Genomic DNA, 15,498 nt, shown 5'->3' on the forward strand with positions numbered 1-15,498 from the left:
ATCAAATACCGAGAATTTTATGTTACCACTCGTATAAATAAACTGCTGTTGCTGAATAGGAAAGTTTTGCATGGAAAGTATGGCTACATAATATATATTGTAAATACGTTGACACCGCGTCACGGGTTAAATATAGTTACGTCACATTATACATCGTATTGGGTTTATTCAGTATAGAGATTCCTGAGAGAAGGTGAGTGCAAGTGCACTTAATACATACATATTATATATGTATGCATGTATGTACTCGGAAATTGTGAATTTTTGGCCAGCATTTAAGCGAAGAAGAGAAGAACCAAATAAAAAAAGATAAAGTGGATGAGTAATTATGGAGAATGTGATGCGATGTTACATGACGTAAATCTAAAGGACGAGTTAAACCCAGATTTAGCATTTAGTGAAATTAGTTAATGAGAATAAGTACAATTTTATATCCTTATTATTCTTTTTTTTAGATAAGCGATTGATACTTCCAAAATATATCTAATATTATTGTCGCATTTATAAAATATGCATATAAATCGGAAAGCATGGATTTGTTTATGATATTATCATTAATTTACACTAGGTATCAAAACTATACTATTGCCATATAGTACATACCAGAGGGCAAACATAATTACTTGGAGATTAATTCATATTCATTCCAAAAAGGGCATAAAAAATCTACACGCCTCGAGGAAGTGTCACTTACGATTTAGAATATAAAAACAAATCTAGGATTGATTTTAAAATAGTTCAATTTGAAATTTATAATTTGAAACATGGCGTGTCCGAGATAGTAAATGGCTATGCTATGCGCTTATAAAATTACTAAACTCAAAAGTATTTATGCGGCAGACGCCTTCTATAATATGTATTTATAGAAGGCTTAATTGAAATTTTATTGTTATCGTCTATGTTTCTTCGATTTCTTACGGCTTGTAGAACTGCTTCGTGATCTTCCTCGCTCATGCTTCTTTCTCCTTTAAGTTTAAATACAAAAATATTATTGCAGCACGCCTTTGGATATTTTCAATTATTCTTATACGAAAAGTTTCTGCTAGTTTTAGAAACAAGCTTCAGGCTCACCTTTTCTTTGACGACTTCCGTTTGGTTCGCTTTTTCTTCTTACTGCTAGAATCATCACTACTAAGTATTGAAAGTGAAGATTCTGATGAGCGAGATTGAGATCGAAAAGAACGAGATGTGCTTCTAGATCGAGATCTCCCATCATTTGCCGATCGTTTCTTTGTTCCATTTTTGACCTCTGCGACCTCGGGATTGGTAGAATTAGAACTATGTAATCTCTCATAAGCTTTAATAGATTTGGCCCCATCTTCTTCATCTAATGTGATTGGCGCAGAAGGTAAACAATTCCCATCAGTTTTAATGGCTTCTGTAATAATATAATACAATAATACATAGATCAATCATAAATCATAAAATAAAATCATTGTTACTAATAAATTATTAACCATTTTCGACGTTATTATTAGTTTTTGCGGCTTCTTCACTGGCTTTGGCAGATATCTTTTGTAGAAACAATGCCGCCTTTTGTCGTCTCATTTGTTTTCTTAAACGTTCTGCCTCCTCCTCATTATTTTCAGGTATAGATTTATCATCACGAACAACCGGTAGTAAATTAGTCATTTCCACAATTGAAGAAGTCTTGATGGGGGTTACAGAAGTCTCCATGTGATTAATCGATTCTTCCGAGTTTTTTTGATCAGCAATTGTTGAGCTGTCTTCATCTGACGCCGATAGAGTTGAAGCTTTCCCAATAGAGTTGGCAAACTGAATCTTAAGCTGTAATACAATAATAATAACATTATTCGTGCTGAAGATAATGTGCATGGCTTAAAATTAAATTGAAATCTAGTGTAACAGAACATACAGGCGGTGGGGATTCTTTCTTGGCAAACAGTGCATTTTTCTTCTTAATTAATTCGATTCGGGAAGCCACTTCTGGTGGTATTGATGTGGGACGATTAGAAATACTTTCTATATTGGCAATTGGTATTCCGCTGGAGGATAAAGGTAACTCGACAGACTTTAAGATTATTTTTTTCTGGACAATGGGTTCAGAAACGGTTACTGTAGGTATGGTAGTAAGAGAGGCTTGAGATGTGGAGGGTTCTGACGAGTAGCTCACAAAATTTCGATTAACAACAACGGCTGCACTTTCTGCCTTGAATCGCTCTTTACAGTTCAGATAATACCAGTGGTATTTGTGTGATTGATTTAAAAATACGAATCGGGGATCCCCTTTAGTTCTAGCAAGCTCTTCGAAAGCTGGACCATTCTTGACAACATAGCTTGCCATCTTTTCAATCACTGTCTGGTCACTGGAATTTGGTATCTGACTATCTGGACGAGTTTGAGCAACACTTGGGTCGACGGCTATTGCCGAGTTCATGGAGTACGCGTCTGCAGGATTTACTCCAGAATTTAGAGTGTGGTAGTGTGGATTGACGTACTGCTGGTTATTATATGCACCATTATATGCATCATAACCAGCATAAGGGTTTACGACTGGTGGTGTAGGACTAGAAGTTCCTGTAGATTCTCGAATTTTAGAAACAAGCAATGAGTAGGTCGAATTCTCAGTGTTTGTTCTGAAATTGAGTGAAGGTAAATTGGTTATAGTGTCTACAATTGAACTGCGAAATAGGCTAGGGTGTAAGTATCCGTCGTCGTCGTCGTCGTCCTCATCCTCGTCACCAATTCCTCCTCCGTTATCAGCTGCATTAATTAATTAATCAAAATAAACAACTGAACTGTATCAAATATAATTTCATAAATTTAAGTTTAAATTCTTACTTGAAAGTTTAGATGTAGATTCGGCAGAGGTGTCTGAATCCTCCTCTGGTGTATAAGTATTGTCGCGAATAGCTTGTACCAGATACTTAAAATAGGGATTATATGTGTCCTTATAATCGAGAAAATTAAAATGGGGATTTCCCGACTGTTTAGTTTTCAATATAATTTCCATTTGGCTGCCGTGACCAGCAATAAACTTTGCCGTCTTTTCGATAATAGAATGTAACTTCATTGTTGGGGGCTATACAAAGATGGGGGAAAATTCAAAAGAAAGATATTATTAGTATTTTGAACTCATTTAGTGGAAATTTAATTAATTCCCTGTCTAGTTTTATTCTTACCACAATAACGTTGGGAGGCATCATTAATCCAAAGGGTTTCACATACGGTCGCTCATCATCAGCCTTGTCGACAGTCTGGACCACGAACGTCTGTTCGTTGTTTTTCGTCACCAATGGATCATCATAACAATATCCAACTGCGACGTAGGAATCGTCGCCACCACCACCACCGCTCTCACTGCTCTGATTCATGGAATTTACGTCGAATTGGAACTTGCGAAATTCAACTTCTTGATAGTTGTCATCATCAAATTCAGAATCCTCTCTCAAATCACGATATCTCTCTTTCTCTAAAACACTTTCCAACTCTTGCCGATCACCAGATTCCATGTGATCAACACCATCTGCTAATCCACCACTTGATAAATCAACCAGAGCACCACGTCCATCGTAACGATCGATTTTAACGGAAGGGTCTCCCATCCAAGGAATCAAATGACTTTCTTTATCAATCCACTCAGCCTTCTCATCATCTCTAAACAGTTTGCAGGCATAGCCAAATACAAGAATTTCGTTAGGATCTTCTGCCATGCCTACGTAAAAGTCTCTTCCCCCACCGCCACCCTCACTTTTGGAATACTCCATATCCCCCTCCGTCAGAGGACTTTACTTATTTTCAGTATTTAAATGTATTTTGCAGCTGTACACTCGACAATTATAACCGCAAAAGTATAATAACAAACACTGAAGTCCATCACAATAGTGAGGGCAACAATTTGCATATACCGGGCGAGCATATTACTCAAAGACAGTAGTGAGACTCTTCCTCGATGATATAAATACGTGTATATTTTTTGTAAGTCGGTTTATTAAAATTATGCTGCAATCCATCAACTTTGAAAAGTAGTATTCGTAAACACAAATTTGTGTACTAATCTATTCTTATATATCATATTTAATTTATAGTTAACAAGTATTATTAATAATAATTTACATAACATTATGAATCATAGTGGTACATTAGTCATTAACTAGTAAGACTTCTTTTGGGGATAGTGGATCATATTCTTTAAATGGATGATTACTAGTTTTATAGACTATTAGGGCCGACGGAGGTGGAACTATTACTATGCACTAGACTCAGCATACTTCCGGCTTTTGAGTCATCCTCATGGTAGACTTCCCTTGACGGTTCCGTGAGTGCAAGTGCACTGCAATGAATACAAATGATCAATATATTAATATATTGCAATAAATTAATTAACAAATTATAATAAAGCATGATTATATAATATTATATGATACTGCATTTCACTACCTAAATCCGCGTCGAGTGGACTCCTCATCAAATTGCTCAAGTTCACGCATTTGTCTTTCTTGAAGCAGCCGAATTCTTTCTGCTCTCTCGCTGGCAAATTGCTGAAGCTCTTCTCGCATCTAATGCATTTGCATGTTTCATTATTATTTACATAAATTATTAGATAGCGGAAAAATGACAAAAACTGTTCCAACCTTTTGCTCCAACAATGATCTGCGTATGGAAACACGTTCGGACAGCTCCTTCCTTTCACGGTCTCGCTGCGCTTCGGCCTGCATCTTATTTTTTGATTGATATGCAATCAAAATTTCGAGCTCTCTTTCAAGTTTCTCTTTTAACTGTTGCGCTTCGACTTCTTGCGATTCATCGAGTCGAATCTGATGTTTTTTCATTAAAAATAATAATAACTATGAGTCATTTCCACGGTGTATAAAAGTAACTTGTATTACAAGCAACATATAAACGAACCGATTGTTTTTGAAGCATTTCTGCAATACTTTGCTCGTATTGCTCCCCCAAGAGAGCTAATTTCCGTCGTTGTTCTTCCTTCAATTTCTTAATTACTACCTTTTGCTCTTCTTTCGGCGTTGTTTGAAGTATTTGAATTTTAAGTGCTTTATACTGAACAGTTTGAATTTTACATGTGTCGCGAAACTGCTTTCGGATTTGGACTTCTTTTTGCTTCAGACTTTTTGGTTGCTGCTTCAGCTCTAAAGCGTGCTTCTTTTTTAATTCTACTTCAGCTCGTTTCATGTATTCGTGCTGATTTTGCAGCTCACTATGATGCAACTTTCGAACTTGATCCTCCCTTAGTTGATGCACTGCCCTTTGCTGACTATATTCTAATTCTTGGGTCAGCTCGTGTTGTTTGATCAACACATTATGAGCTTGTTCTAACTGCTGCTGACGTTTATTCAATTCCTGTTTAGGAGCAGACAATTTTTAATCCTTTTAAGCTCAAATATAATTATTAAAGGGTAATTTTGTTATCAATGTTATATACCTCTCGGAGGAGGTCTTGCTCTAATTGATGATAAGCAATCAGCTTTCGTCTCCTAAATTTTCGTACTTCCAAGTCCAAATAGTCTTTTTGATTACGAAGCATTCGTTGTTCCTCTTGCTGTTCTTGGTATTTCAGGTTATCTTTTTGGCTCCTGTACAAGGAAAAAGTACCATTACATAATATTAATATGACTTCTGAATTATACAGAGAAAATTATGTTTCTATGTGAAATTTTACTGCAAGGTGGCTTCACGTTGACGTTTAGGAGTTGACTCATCCTGACTAAGTTCCCTCTTCCAACGTTCCTTATTTTGTTTATACTCTTTCCGCTTGTGTAGCTCAAAACTCTTTCTTTCCTGTTCTTGTCTTGCCGTTATTTCCTTCGTCAATCGTTTCTCTGCGCTACAATTTTGCTTTAGCTGAAAAATTAGAAATCGAGATTCAATTTATATGCATGCATAAATATATATGTATCAGCATAATTAAAAAATAATAATATCATTTAATATGGTCCATTAAAAATTCAAATACCTTTCTATCCAATTCTTGCTGGTGACGTGCTTGCAGTTTTTCCAATTCTTTGGAAAATTGTTGCAAGAGGTTCTCGTATTCACTATCAAGCATTTTCCGATGATTTTCCATCTCTAATCTACACTTTTCCTCCAACTTCAGTAAAGCGCTTTGATGTTCTCTTCTCATTCTCTTGTAGCCACTCATTTGCTCATACATATCCTCTTGCATATGTTCCTTTTGCTGTTTTGTTACAATTGACGTAGTACGTATGGTTGCGAAATTGTTGGGTACTCTTTCCATGGAAGAGGTATACGATGCCTATGTAGTTTATGAATTGTGTTATTTTATCATATTTCTAATAGTCACTAGCTTGTTTGTTATTTTGCTATTAGAATAATAATACTTACATAGGAGGTACGATTCCTGGGGGGTCTTATTGAAATGGGAGAGAAATGATTGGGGTCATCGTGTTCATGCATTATAGGGATGGAATTTGTTGAAGAAGACTGTGAAGATGCAGACACACCAACTGACTGGATACTTTGTTCAGAAGTGATACTGTTGCTTTTACTGCTATCCCCTCCGGGAATATCCTCACTCCCTAAAAACGAGTATTAGAATGCATAAAATTCATTAACATAATTATCATGTCATGCACAATATATAAATAATTGAGTAACATATTGCTGTTGACATACCGTCGCCCTCGCCTAGTTGACTATCAGTTTCACATGAGTCTGCCATTAATATTTTCTTCATTTTTCTATAGTTAAGGTTGTCTAGGTCACGGACAGCAGCCTTCGTACGACTAATCAAATCTGTCAGAACATGACTGGATTTGGGGCGAGTGATGAAGGGATGCATCAACAATTTGTGGGATGCTAGTCTTTCCATTGGGTTCTTTTTGAGACACAATTCTACAAACTTTTTAAATGTGTCTGACCAGTTGGACACAGCAGTTTGCAACATTGGGCTGTCATTCTGTGCAATGTGATACAAGGCACTCATTGCATTCATATTAAAATATGGGGGCTTCCGCTCAGCTAGAAGATAAAAACAAATGCATGTTAATGAGGCACTGACCGACCAACAAAAATTATAATAAACAAAGAAATGATACAACAAATCAAATTACCAAGTTCAATGCAGGTAATTCCCAAGGACCAGACATCTACTTTCCCGTCGTACTGTCCTTCGTCCATTGCCAAAATAACTTCTGGTGCCATCCAATAGCTGAGTTTAAATAGCAAAAAATAAGACAAAATTCAAATATATTAACTTGATTTACTGTGTGCTGTGTATACACAGGCTTACCCTTAGTATGATATCCAATTGTATAACTTATTATTATTTAACAAATACTTACGGCGTCCCAACAAAGCTGTTAGCCGGACATTGAATCGAAGCGGATCCAAAATCTGCCAATTTTACTGTTCCATTTTCGGTCAATAAAATATTTCCAGCCTTAACGTCACGATGAATTCTACCCAAGGCATGAAGGTGGACAAGACCCCGAAGAACTCCCTCACAAATTGCAGAAATCTCATCTTCTTTCAAAGGCCTAAAATCAATAATTCATTGTTATACAAGTAGTTAGTTGTGCATGTTAAATATTTGCTTGTTATAATAGTAATATTGACATTTAAACTTACCTTTTGTGAACTTCGATAATGTCAGACGCTGATCCCAAACAATACTCCATCACCAACTACAAGTGTTAGCAAATGTAAATATAAGTATATGCAGCAAAAAGTACGATGCAAGATAAAAATGTTGAATTAAATTGTACCCATGCGGTGTGTTCCTTGAGGTAGCAGCCTTTGTAATCAATTGTATTTGCATGTTTGAGTTGCCTGAGGAAGCGAATTTCTTTAAGAATATCTTGCCACTTGTCCAACGATTGTTTTCCAGTGTAAGACATCTTTTTAATGGCTACAATCTCTTTGGTCTCCTTATTGCGAGCAAAATAGACAGCACCGAAGGAACCATGACCAATTTCCCGAAGGTCTTCAAATATTTTGTCTGGATCATCACGGACAAATAACTCTGAAATCTCAGGATCCTTCAAACTTCCGGGTCTGTAAATCATCAATTTAGCCGTAATACGTATAATATGTTAAGAGAATGGATGAAAAATAAAATAAACTATCTACTTACATTTGACGGGATTTTCCGGACTTATTAAACATCAGATTTGGGACTCCATTTTGGAGATGGCTGGACTTATCCAGACCACTCATTGCTCGAGACGTCCGAGCCATCACCTCACATTGTTCATTACTATCTAGCATGTTGTCACTGTCACGCCCAAGCCATGTCATTTCCTCCATTCTTCTCCCTAAATTCTTACTAAACAATACACTTTCTTCTGCTTAATTTAACTCACAAATAATTTAAATAGTTTACAAAACCGTTTACACTAATGGCACTTTAGTTATTGTCAATTCAACCTATTTTGAAGACTAAACTTTGATTTCACGCACTCTAATTTTAAGCAATCCTACATGACTGTTGGGGTGCAGGAGATTCATTAACATTGGAGCGAGCAATGTCAACATTTTCGAAGCGCGTGCAGAGTGGTGTGCAGCTGATCAAATTTGCTGTTGAGTTGTTCGGAATTGGAGATTAGAGTGGTGTGCAGCTGATCAAATTTGCTGTTGAGTTGTTCGGAATTGGAGATTAGAGTGGTGTGCAGCTGATCAAATTTGCTGTTGAGTTGTTCGGAATTGGAGATTAGAGTGGTGTGTAGCTTATCAAATTTGCTGTTGAGTTGTTGGAAATTGTCGGTGTGGGTTGTATTTAACTGCTGAACGTTCTTTGTGAGAGTGTCGACTTTCTTCTCAATTTTGAGGAGTGCTGAAAACAATACAATATATATAGTTAATATGGTATTACTATTAGCAGTGACCGCCGCAGAAGCGTGGGACATGTCCTCTCGAAGTCCGTATCATTTGCCCATGTTACATAAATATTAACGTCCCCAGATGTCCCCACAGCTTCCGCGGCCACTGACTATACTTCAATTTACTTGAATCGTCGTTCCAGCACAAAGTGATTGTCAAACTAATAAACCCACTAGAGATTAAACCAAGCAGTATACGAGTACTTATTACAATTTCAGGTTGTAAATCTGATGGTGGTTTTAGTTCAAAATACAAAAACAATAATGTTATGATAAAGGAACATAATATTCCAAAAAATTTGTGGAGTGAGCACGTCATGATGCCAGATAGCTCATGAAACTGAACAATGAACATGACTAAATATTGTACGCTATTATCACTCCGATCTTCATATTTTAGACCTCTAGCAAGTTAATGTACATAATAACATTATTTACATACCTTCATTTCTCTTCCTTCGAGCTGAGAACACCAACCAAATTAGAACACAAATTGCAAATATAATATAACAACTTGCAAATGCTTCAAAGTACTGAATATTTCTACACACGAAATCTTTGCAAATGTGTGTGTTGTTCATTCCGAACAGCTAGGTGTTCAGCTTTGCTTAACGTATTGTTACACATGATAACCAAATAGATGAATTTCGCCCAGGTCAATGGATTTTAAGATATTTTACATGTTTGTAATATTTTTATTTAAAATAATATTGATAAGAAATATTGGATGCACAGCACAGCAGTGGAGACTAGTTAGTAGTGGGTATGGTTTTTGGATTCAGCTCAGTTCTTCTTTTCACTCCATTACTATATAGTAATGGACAGTAGTACTATCCACAACCCACCGTTACGTCACACGGGTTTGGGGAAAGTGGCAAAAGATGTCTCAGTGAACGAGGGAAGTAAGCAACTCTTTTTTACCGAGTGCATGGCGCACAAGTGAAGTTGCCGTTAAAGGCTTTCTACTGACACGTAATAAAAAAATACGATTAAGGTTAAAATAAATTTGCCTTATCATTAGTATTATCCAGTAGTACTGCTAATCTGCGAGTCCAGTCTCGGCATCATCATTGACGACGAGGATAAGAAGACAATGTCGTCGCGTGGAGGGAACAGCGAGAGCCGAGTGTACGTGGGGAATTTGCCCCCCGACATTAGGACCAAGGACATTGAAGACCTCTTCTACAGGTTTGGGAAGATCCTCTATGTCGATCTGAAGAATAGGAGGGGACCTCCGTTTGCTTTTGTGGAATTTGAAGATCATAGGTACGTGCGATACATTATATATCCAATATTATTTAAAATGGTCGCTAATCGCTAGTCTGTTGGTTACTGCGTGACGATGATGTGAAATGGGAATATTTCTATCCAGTTTGTCATCCATATTTGTGAATATTAGTATTTGTTTGATATTAATATTATATTTGTTATGACGTGGAAGCACGTGGTAAAAAACAAGTGTGAAGTGGTGGTATGTTTCATTGTTGTTCTTTGTTGTTATCGTTGCTGTTCACTGTTTTAATTTGTGTAGGGATGCGGAGGACGCTGTGTCGAAACGGGATGGGTATGATTATGATGGATACCGACTACGCGTGGAGTTTCCCAGAGGAGGAAGTCGCAGTGGTGGGGACCGTGGTGGGAGCAGTGGGGGACGTTCATCCTATGGGGATCGTGGTGGTGGGGGTCGAGGCGGCGGCGATCGAGGACGTGGAGCCCCAGCTCGTCGATCACAATATCGTGTTGCAATTTCCGGTACGACGCTAATGAAACTGCTACTGTGGGAAATGATGATGAGGATTAAAGTATATAATAATAAGGGATTGTCTTCCTCCTGTTGTTTAATAACTAAATATTATAATTATAATAATGATAATTCTGTTCTTCCGCACGCTTTCTGCGGATATTTGGTTGGACTAAGATAAGGAAAAGAAGGAAGGATTTGTTGGAGAAAGGAGGAAGCAGGATTATCCGGCATTGCTTCAGATCAGTTCATTAAACATTAAGTGGCAGTTTTTATTTATGGAATGAAGAAGTGGTTGGTTCGTTCCATAAATGTGTTAGGAAGAAAAAAAATTAAATCTGACTATCGTGAAACTGAAACTATGTAGGACTCCCTCCGAGTGGCAGCTGGCAAGACTTGAAGGATCATATGCGAGAAGCTGGGGACGTTTGCTTTGCGGATGCTTACAAGGATGGGACCGGTAAGGAATTTCTTTGCATAGTTGTAGTTGTAGCTTTCTTTCTTACAAAATTCCATCAGAATTAAAGCTAATTCTGGTATAATTATTAGACCACTCGCTCCCCTCATTCATTTCATTTCACCTCCATATAAATTATTTTAAATACAAAAGAGTTCGCTTCAGCCAAAATAATTCCTACCTGTCACACACCAATGTCGACGTTTGCAATAAGAATGAGCAAAATGACAAAAGGTTCGACGAATCTGTAAACAAAAAAAGACAAGTAGGTCAGTGACTCCTACTTACTTTTTCTCCGCGCCACTGCAAGCAGAGTTCAAATGGAAAGACGGTTTTACTCCGAATTTCTCTCTTCTCTTTTCAAAACATCCCTCTCAACTCAAAATTTCAGTCTAGTTTTAATTAATTTTAATTAATTAATTTTCAACCATGGATAAAAAGAGTAGCAAGGCGACTACTTCTCAGGCCAGGCTGGATAGTTTTTTCCCAGTAAATCAACCCACCACCATTAATACTGTCTCGACCCCCATGAAAAGTGTCACACCCTCAACTTCATCCTCATTTCAAGTCCTCCCTTCAGTCGAACGTGAAAATGTGACCCCCAAGTCTCCTGCAGGAAAAAGACAAAGATTGTTGCTGAAGACAGATGAAAGCGTCAAAAAGTTCATCATCCCAGACAATATGAAGCCCAATATGATAATGGGTTATCAAAATGAGAATGGGGAATTTGTGACATTTGAGGAAACAGGTTAGACAACCATCGATATGACTGAGACAGAAAGTAATCAATTATGTTTGAAGAATCCCCCATTGGTTCACAAGACGTTGTTGAAAAGCCAAAACCACCCGCAGTGAAGAAACGCACCGTTCTCGACAGCATAAGGGAGACGCTGATTGAACATTTGGGGTACACGGGGAAGGAGGAAGACTTTGACAAGTCTGATGTGTATCTTAAGTGTATGAGGGAATTGTCTCCTAAATCTAGAACATCCAAATTAAAAAAAAGTGATGGGACGTGGGCTTATTTGATGCACAATAATAAGCCAGTATACATAAAATGGCAACAGGGAGAGTTATTTTTCAACCAAAAAAGCGATTGGAATGGATCGGATAAGAAATGTCGAGTATGTTGGTTAAGTCAAAAGGTAATTAATAAAATTGTGATGATGATTATGAATTGGTATCATGAAATGAAATACCATCTTATACTACTACTACTTTCAGGATAAAAATAATGGATTCTGTAGGACACATTCCAACAAATTACAGGAAGTACTGCTGATAAGGGACACACAGAGTAATACCCCTGTGTATGCAGTATTGCTACCACCATTTAAGGTGTCCAAGTATTACGACGAGTCTATCAACAAATTTCTGATGGGTATAAAAAGTGTTGAGGGCAATGTTTTAATCTCCAAGTACATGAAGAACAATAACGCCAAGTTCAGTATTGCAAAACATTGGTCCGTCCCTACCACTGAAGCTTGCCAAAAATTCAACACAATCTCCGTAATAATTCTCCTAATAACACTTCAAAAATACAGTTTTATATTATTTATAAAAGTATGATAATTACAGATTGCACTTTTTCTTCTCTTCAAATTCCATAACTCCACTGCAGAAGAAAATAAAATAAAACTTCTCATGGGGTGGGTGACCTACAAGGGAAAGAGTGGAGAAGAAGTCATTTGGGATGAAGTCCTGCAGATTTTAAAAGACAACAATATCGTCTTCTCATCTCAGCCTTTGGATTCTCTCTTGGACCGAACCCGTAGTCCTCTCCTCCCATCAAATTTCAATTCTAAGCTCCCCCATACATATGAGGGTCATAACCAAAAGGGGGGATTGTATGACGGGGTGATGTTCTCAAAGAGGAAAAAACATGGACGCAAGGGATCTGTGCAGCATTACTTAACTATCAAAACTGGCCTACGTGACTGTGACAAGAGAACGATAGAGAACATTTTTCAGTGTCAACTGACTGAGAAAGAAGATGCCATCATGAGGACGGTGGAATTTGAGAAGGAGGAAGTTGAAGGCGAAGAGGAGGACGAGGAGGAAGTTGAAGGCGAAGAGGAGGATGAGGAGGAAGTTGAAGGCGAAGAGGAGGAAGTTGAAGGCGACGAGAAATCGGAAATTTGGAAAAAGATGAAATCCAAGGCAGAACAAGTGGAAATGATGGCTCAAATGGCCACCTGTATTGCAACCATGCTCAAGATGACCAACAATTCTCACCCAATCTGTCCCCTCACAAAGAAATTGTACAACTGGGATGGATTTGACATGCAAATTTTTGAGATTTCACTTAAAACTCTTAAAGGTGACAGTGGAACAGAAGAAGAGTCTGAGGATAAGTGGAGGACGTGTAGAGTTCATTTGGGGGATTCATACTTTTAAAAAGTTGTCTCATAGTTAACTTGTCGGCAATTACCCTTGAATGCGCTACCGCCGCGGGTTTGGACTATCTCTAAATATGAGTAGTTCGACCCCCCTATATAGTACATAGTTAACTTTCTAATGTGTTAACACACGTTGTAATTTCTAGTTTATTTGTAGTTTCAAAATAAACAACTCACGCGGTGATCCCTTCTGTTGATAACTGTTGCGGTTTACTTTGCTTAATTTTTCCCATCACACTGTGAAAAACCCGGAAATTGTTAAAACTAATAATTGGGCTTAATTAACGTGTATCTATACTTTTTACTTTGATGTACCTCTAATTTGATAACCAATTCTGGGGCAGGAGTGGTGGAATTTCTGCGACATGAGGATATGAAGTATGCCATTAAAAAGCTGGATGACTCTCGATTTCGCTCTCATGAGGTATGTAGATATTGGTGTGTTGGATAAACAAGTTGTACATAATAATGTAACATGTAACATACATAATAATAATCAGCAGCATGTTGATCATCAAATTATAGACTAAAAATTTGCCGTGATATGCATGTGTGTGAAATAATGAATGTATTTACTTATGTTTAGGGCGAGACAACATACATTCGAGTAAAGGAAGATCGAGGAGGGGCAGCCGGGAGTGGTAGTGGGGATCGATCTCCACGAAGTCGTAGTCGAAGCTACAGCCCTCGTCGTCGATCTCGTAGCGATTCGCGAAGTCGATCACGCTCTCCGTCTTATGACCGTCGTTGAGTAACGAAGGAGGAAATTGAAGATTATTACACATTTAAAACCATCATTATCAAATTCAAAACCTCGATAAAATTATGTTCCAATAAGGACTGAATTTTGTTTTAAATTATGTTTAATACAAACAACAACTAATTGTTTTACTAGTTTCACCTACAAAATGAATGTGTTTTTCATCTTAAAATTTCATTCGTAAGAAATTACATTCCAAACTATCATGATGTTTTCATTTACTAAAATGGTATATATATATATAAGAGTATCTATTATGTAATATCTATCAAATAATACTATGTAACATCAGCTGACCCTCCCTCAATTAAGTGCTCATATATATAGTGTTTCTATATAAAACAACAAATAATATTGACCACCAGTTGGATTTATGCTGTTACAGATGTTAATAAAGAAAATTGCATATAAAACAAAACATTTTTATCACGTTAATGCGTGTTTTGCCATGCCCTGCACAAAATTTCTTAAATATTTATGCAAACAGCCTAGAATTCTAGCAATACTTTAAAACCTATATTTATACAATTTAGACCTTTCTAATTCATAAGGGGGTACAGAAAACCAATACCTCTTACAATGGTCGCCGATTTTGACCAAATTAGTGTCAATCGATCGCGAACTTAATTAATATGAAACTTGCAAAAGATATTATCTGCCATGCTCAGGTTTGATTTACATCCGAATAAGAAAAAAACGCCCAGTAAATTTGGAAAGTGTCAAATTTGTCAACTTTAGGCCGCGTTTTCTTCTCTTTTGATGCAAATATCTCTGCCAAACCTGAGCATTCGCAGATAACGTCTTTTGCAAATTTCATACTAATTACATTTGTTATAGATTGACACTAGTTTGGTCAAGATCTGAAAGCTTAGGTACGCTGGGAGACCTGCACTGGAAGTCAATTCCTACAGAAAGGCATCCTCATTAGCTGGGCATTTACATATGTATAAAGCGACCGGTGCAGCAAAAGTGTGACAACGTGTATACGAACGAGACAAGATTTTAGGAGTCTGAGCAAGTATTATGCAATCTCCTGAACAGATAGTACAAGACCATGTGTGTCAGTGTGTGTACATTGCTTCAAGACAATGTCACTTATTGCATATGTACATTCATTCCCTGAGCCAAAAATACGGAAAGTGGGTGATAAAAATAGTGATGAACTCGAAAAACGTCTCAATGTATTGCCCACCATCCTCCTCTCTTGAATGCAAACTCCAACTCGTAGACGTAGATCTAGATACCAGTGACTGACTTTTACCCTGTGCTACCACATTAATTTTATTAAATCTAGTAATCCTCGTAGCATAGGCCCATCGCCT

The 15,498-nt window shown here is 37.3% G+C and overlaps 4 protein-coding genes across 6 annotated transcripts; 2 read left to right on the top strand and 2 right to left on the bottom strand.

Annotated features, from left to right (window-relative positions):
- Nucleotides 1-421: 421 nt before the first annotated feature.
- On the bottom strand, nt 422-3,846 carry LOC110851010 (splicing factor, suppressor of white-apricot homolog). The gene is made up of 6 exons (XM_022098636.2): nt 3,144-3,846; nt 2,803-3,043; nt 1,877-2,724; nt 1,458-1,788; nt 1,072-1,378; nt 422-965 (listed from the first exon to the last, which is right to left on the bottom strand). The coding sequence occupies exons 1-6, from the start codon at nt 3,726-3,728 to the stop codon at nt 890-892; spliced, it is 2,388 nt and encodes a 795-aa protein (XP_021954328.1). The 5' UTR covers nt 3,729-3,846; the 3' UTR covers nt 422-889.
- An 87-nt stretch (nt 3,847-3,933) lies between these two features.
- On the bottom strand, nt 3,934-9,489 carry LOC110851096 (serine/threonine-protein kinase Tao). 2 transcript variants are annotated; one of them, XM_022098732.2, is made up of 15 exons: nt 9,262-9,489; nt 8,075-8,773; nt 7,707-7,995; nt 7,570-7,625; nt 7,284-7,478; nt 7,053-7,150; nt 6,616-6,960; nt 6,325-6,518; nt 5,936-6,235; nt 5,642-5,823; nt 5,405-5,555; nt 4,870-5,322; nt 4,596-4,778; nt 4,402-4,520; nt 3,934-4,294 (listed from the first exon to the last, which is right to left on the bottom strand). In XM_022098732.2, exons 2-15 carry the CDS (start codon nt 8,245-8,247, stop codon nt 4,174-4,176), a joined length of 2,859 nt encoding a protein of 952 aa, XP_021954424.1. In that variant the 5' UTR covers nt 8,248-8,773; nt 9,262-9,489; the 3' UTR covers nt 3,934-4,173. The 2 variants fall into 2 exon arrangements, with proteins under 2 accessions (XP_021954424.1, XP_021954425.1); XM_022098733.2 differs by lacking the exon at nt 9,262-9,489 and adding an exon at nt 8,946-9,153.
- A 146-nt stretch (nt 9,490-9,635) lies between these two features.
- Nucleotides 9,636-14,594, top strand: LOC118432867 (serine/arginine-rich splicing factor 1-like). Of its 2 annotated transcripts, none has more exons than XM_022099016.2 (6): nt 9,636-9,791; nt 9,854-10,085; nt 10,351-10,571; nt 10,928-11,020; nt 13,761-13,840; nt 14,003-14,594. In XM_022099016.2, the coding sequence occupies exons 2-6, from the start codon at nt 9,913-9,915 to the stop codon at nt 14,165-14,167; spliced, it is 732 nt and encodes a 243-aa protein (XP_021954708.1). In that variant the 5' UTR covers nt 9,636-9,791; nt 9,854-9,912; the 3' UTR covers nt 14,168-14,594. The 2 variants fall into 2 exon arrangements, with proteins under 2 accessions (XP_021954708.1, XP_035708882.1); XM_035852989.1 differs by having other exon boundaries at nt 9,638-9,791; nt 9,851-10,085.
- Nucleotides 11,027-13,616, top strand: LOC110851295. Its single transcript, XM_035852986.1, has 3 exons — nt 11,027-12,162; nt 12,242-12,526; nt 12,596-13,616. The coding sequence occupies exons 1-3, from the start codon at nt 11,809-11,811 to the stop codon at nt 13,412-13,414; spliced, it is 1,458 nt and encodes a 485-aa protein (XP_035708879.1). The 5' UTR covers nt 11,027-11,808; the 3' UTR covers nt 13,415-13,616.
- Nucleotides 14,595-15,498: the final 904 nt, after the last annotated feature.

This window comes from Folsomia candida, unplaced genomic scaffold, assembly GCF_002217175.1.
Source record: "Folsomia candida strain VU population unplaced genomic scaffold, ASM221717v1 Fcan01_Sc006, whole genome shotgun sequence".
In the NCBI taxonomy this organism is placed as follows: domain Eukaryota; kingdom Metazoa; phylum Arthropoda; class Collembola; order Entomobryomorpha; family Isotomidae; genus Folsomia; species Folsomia candida.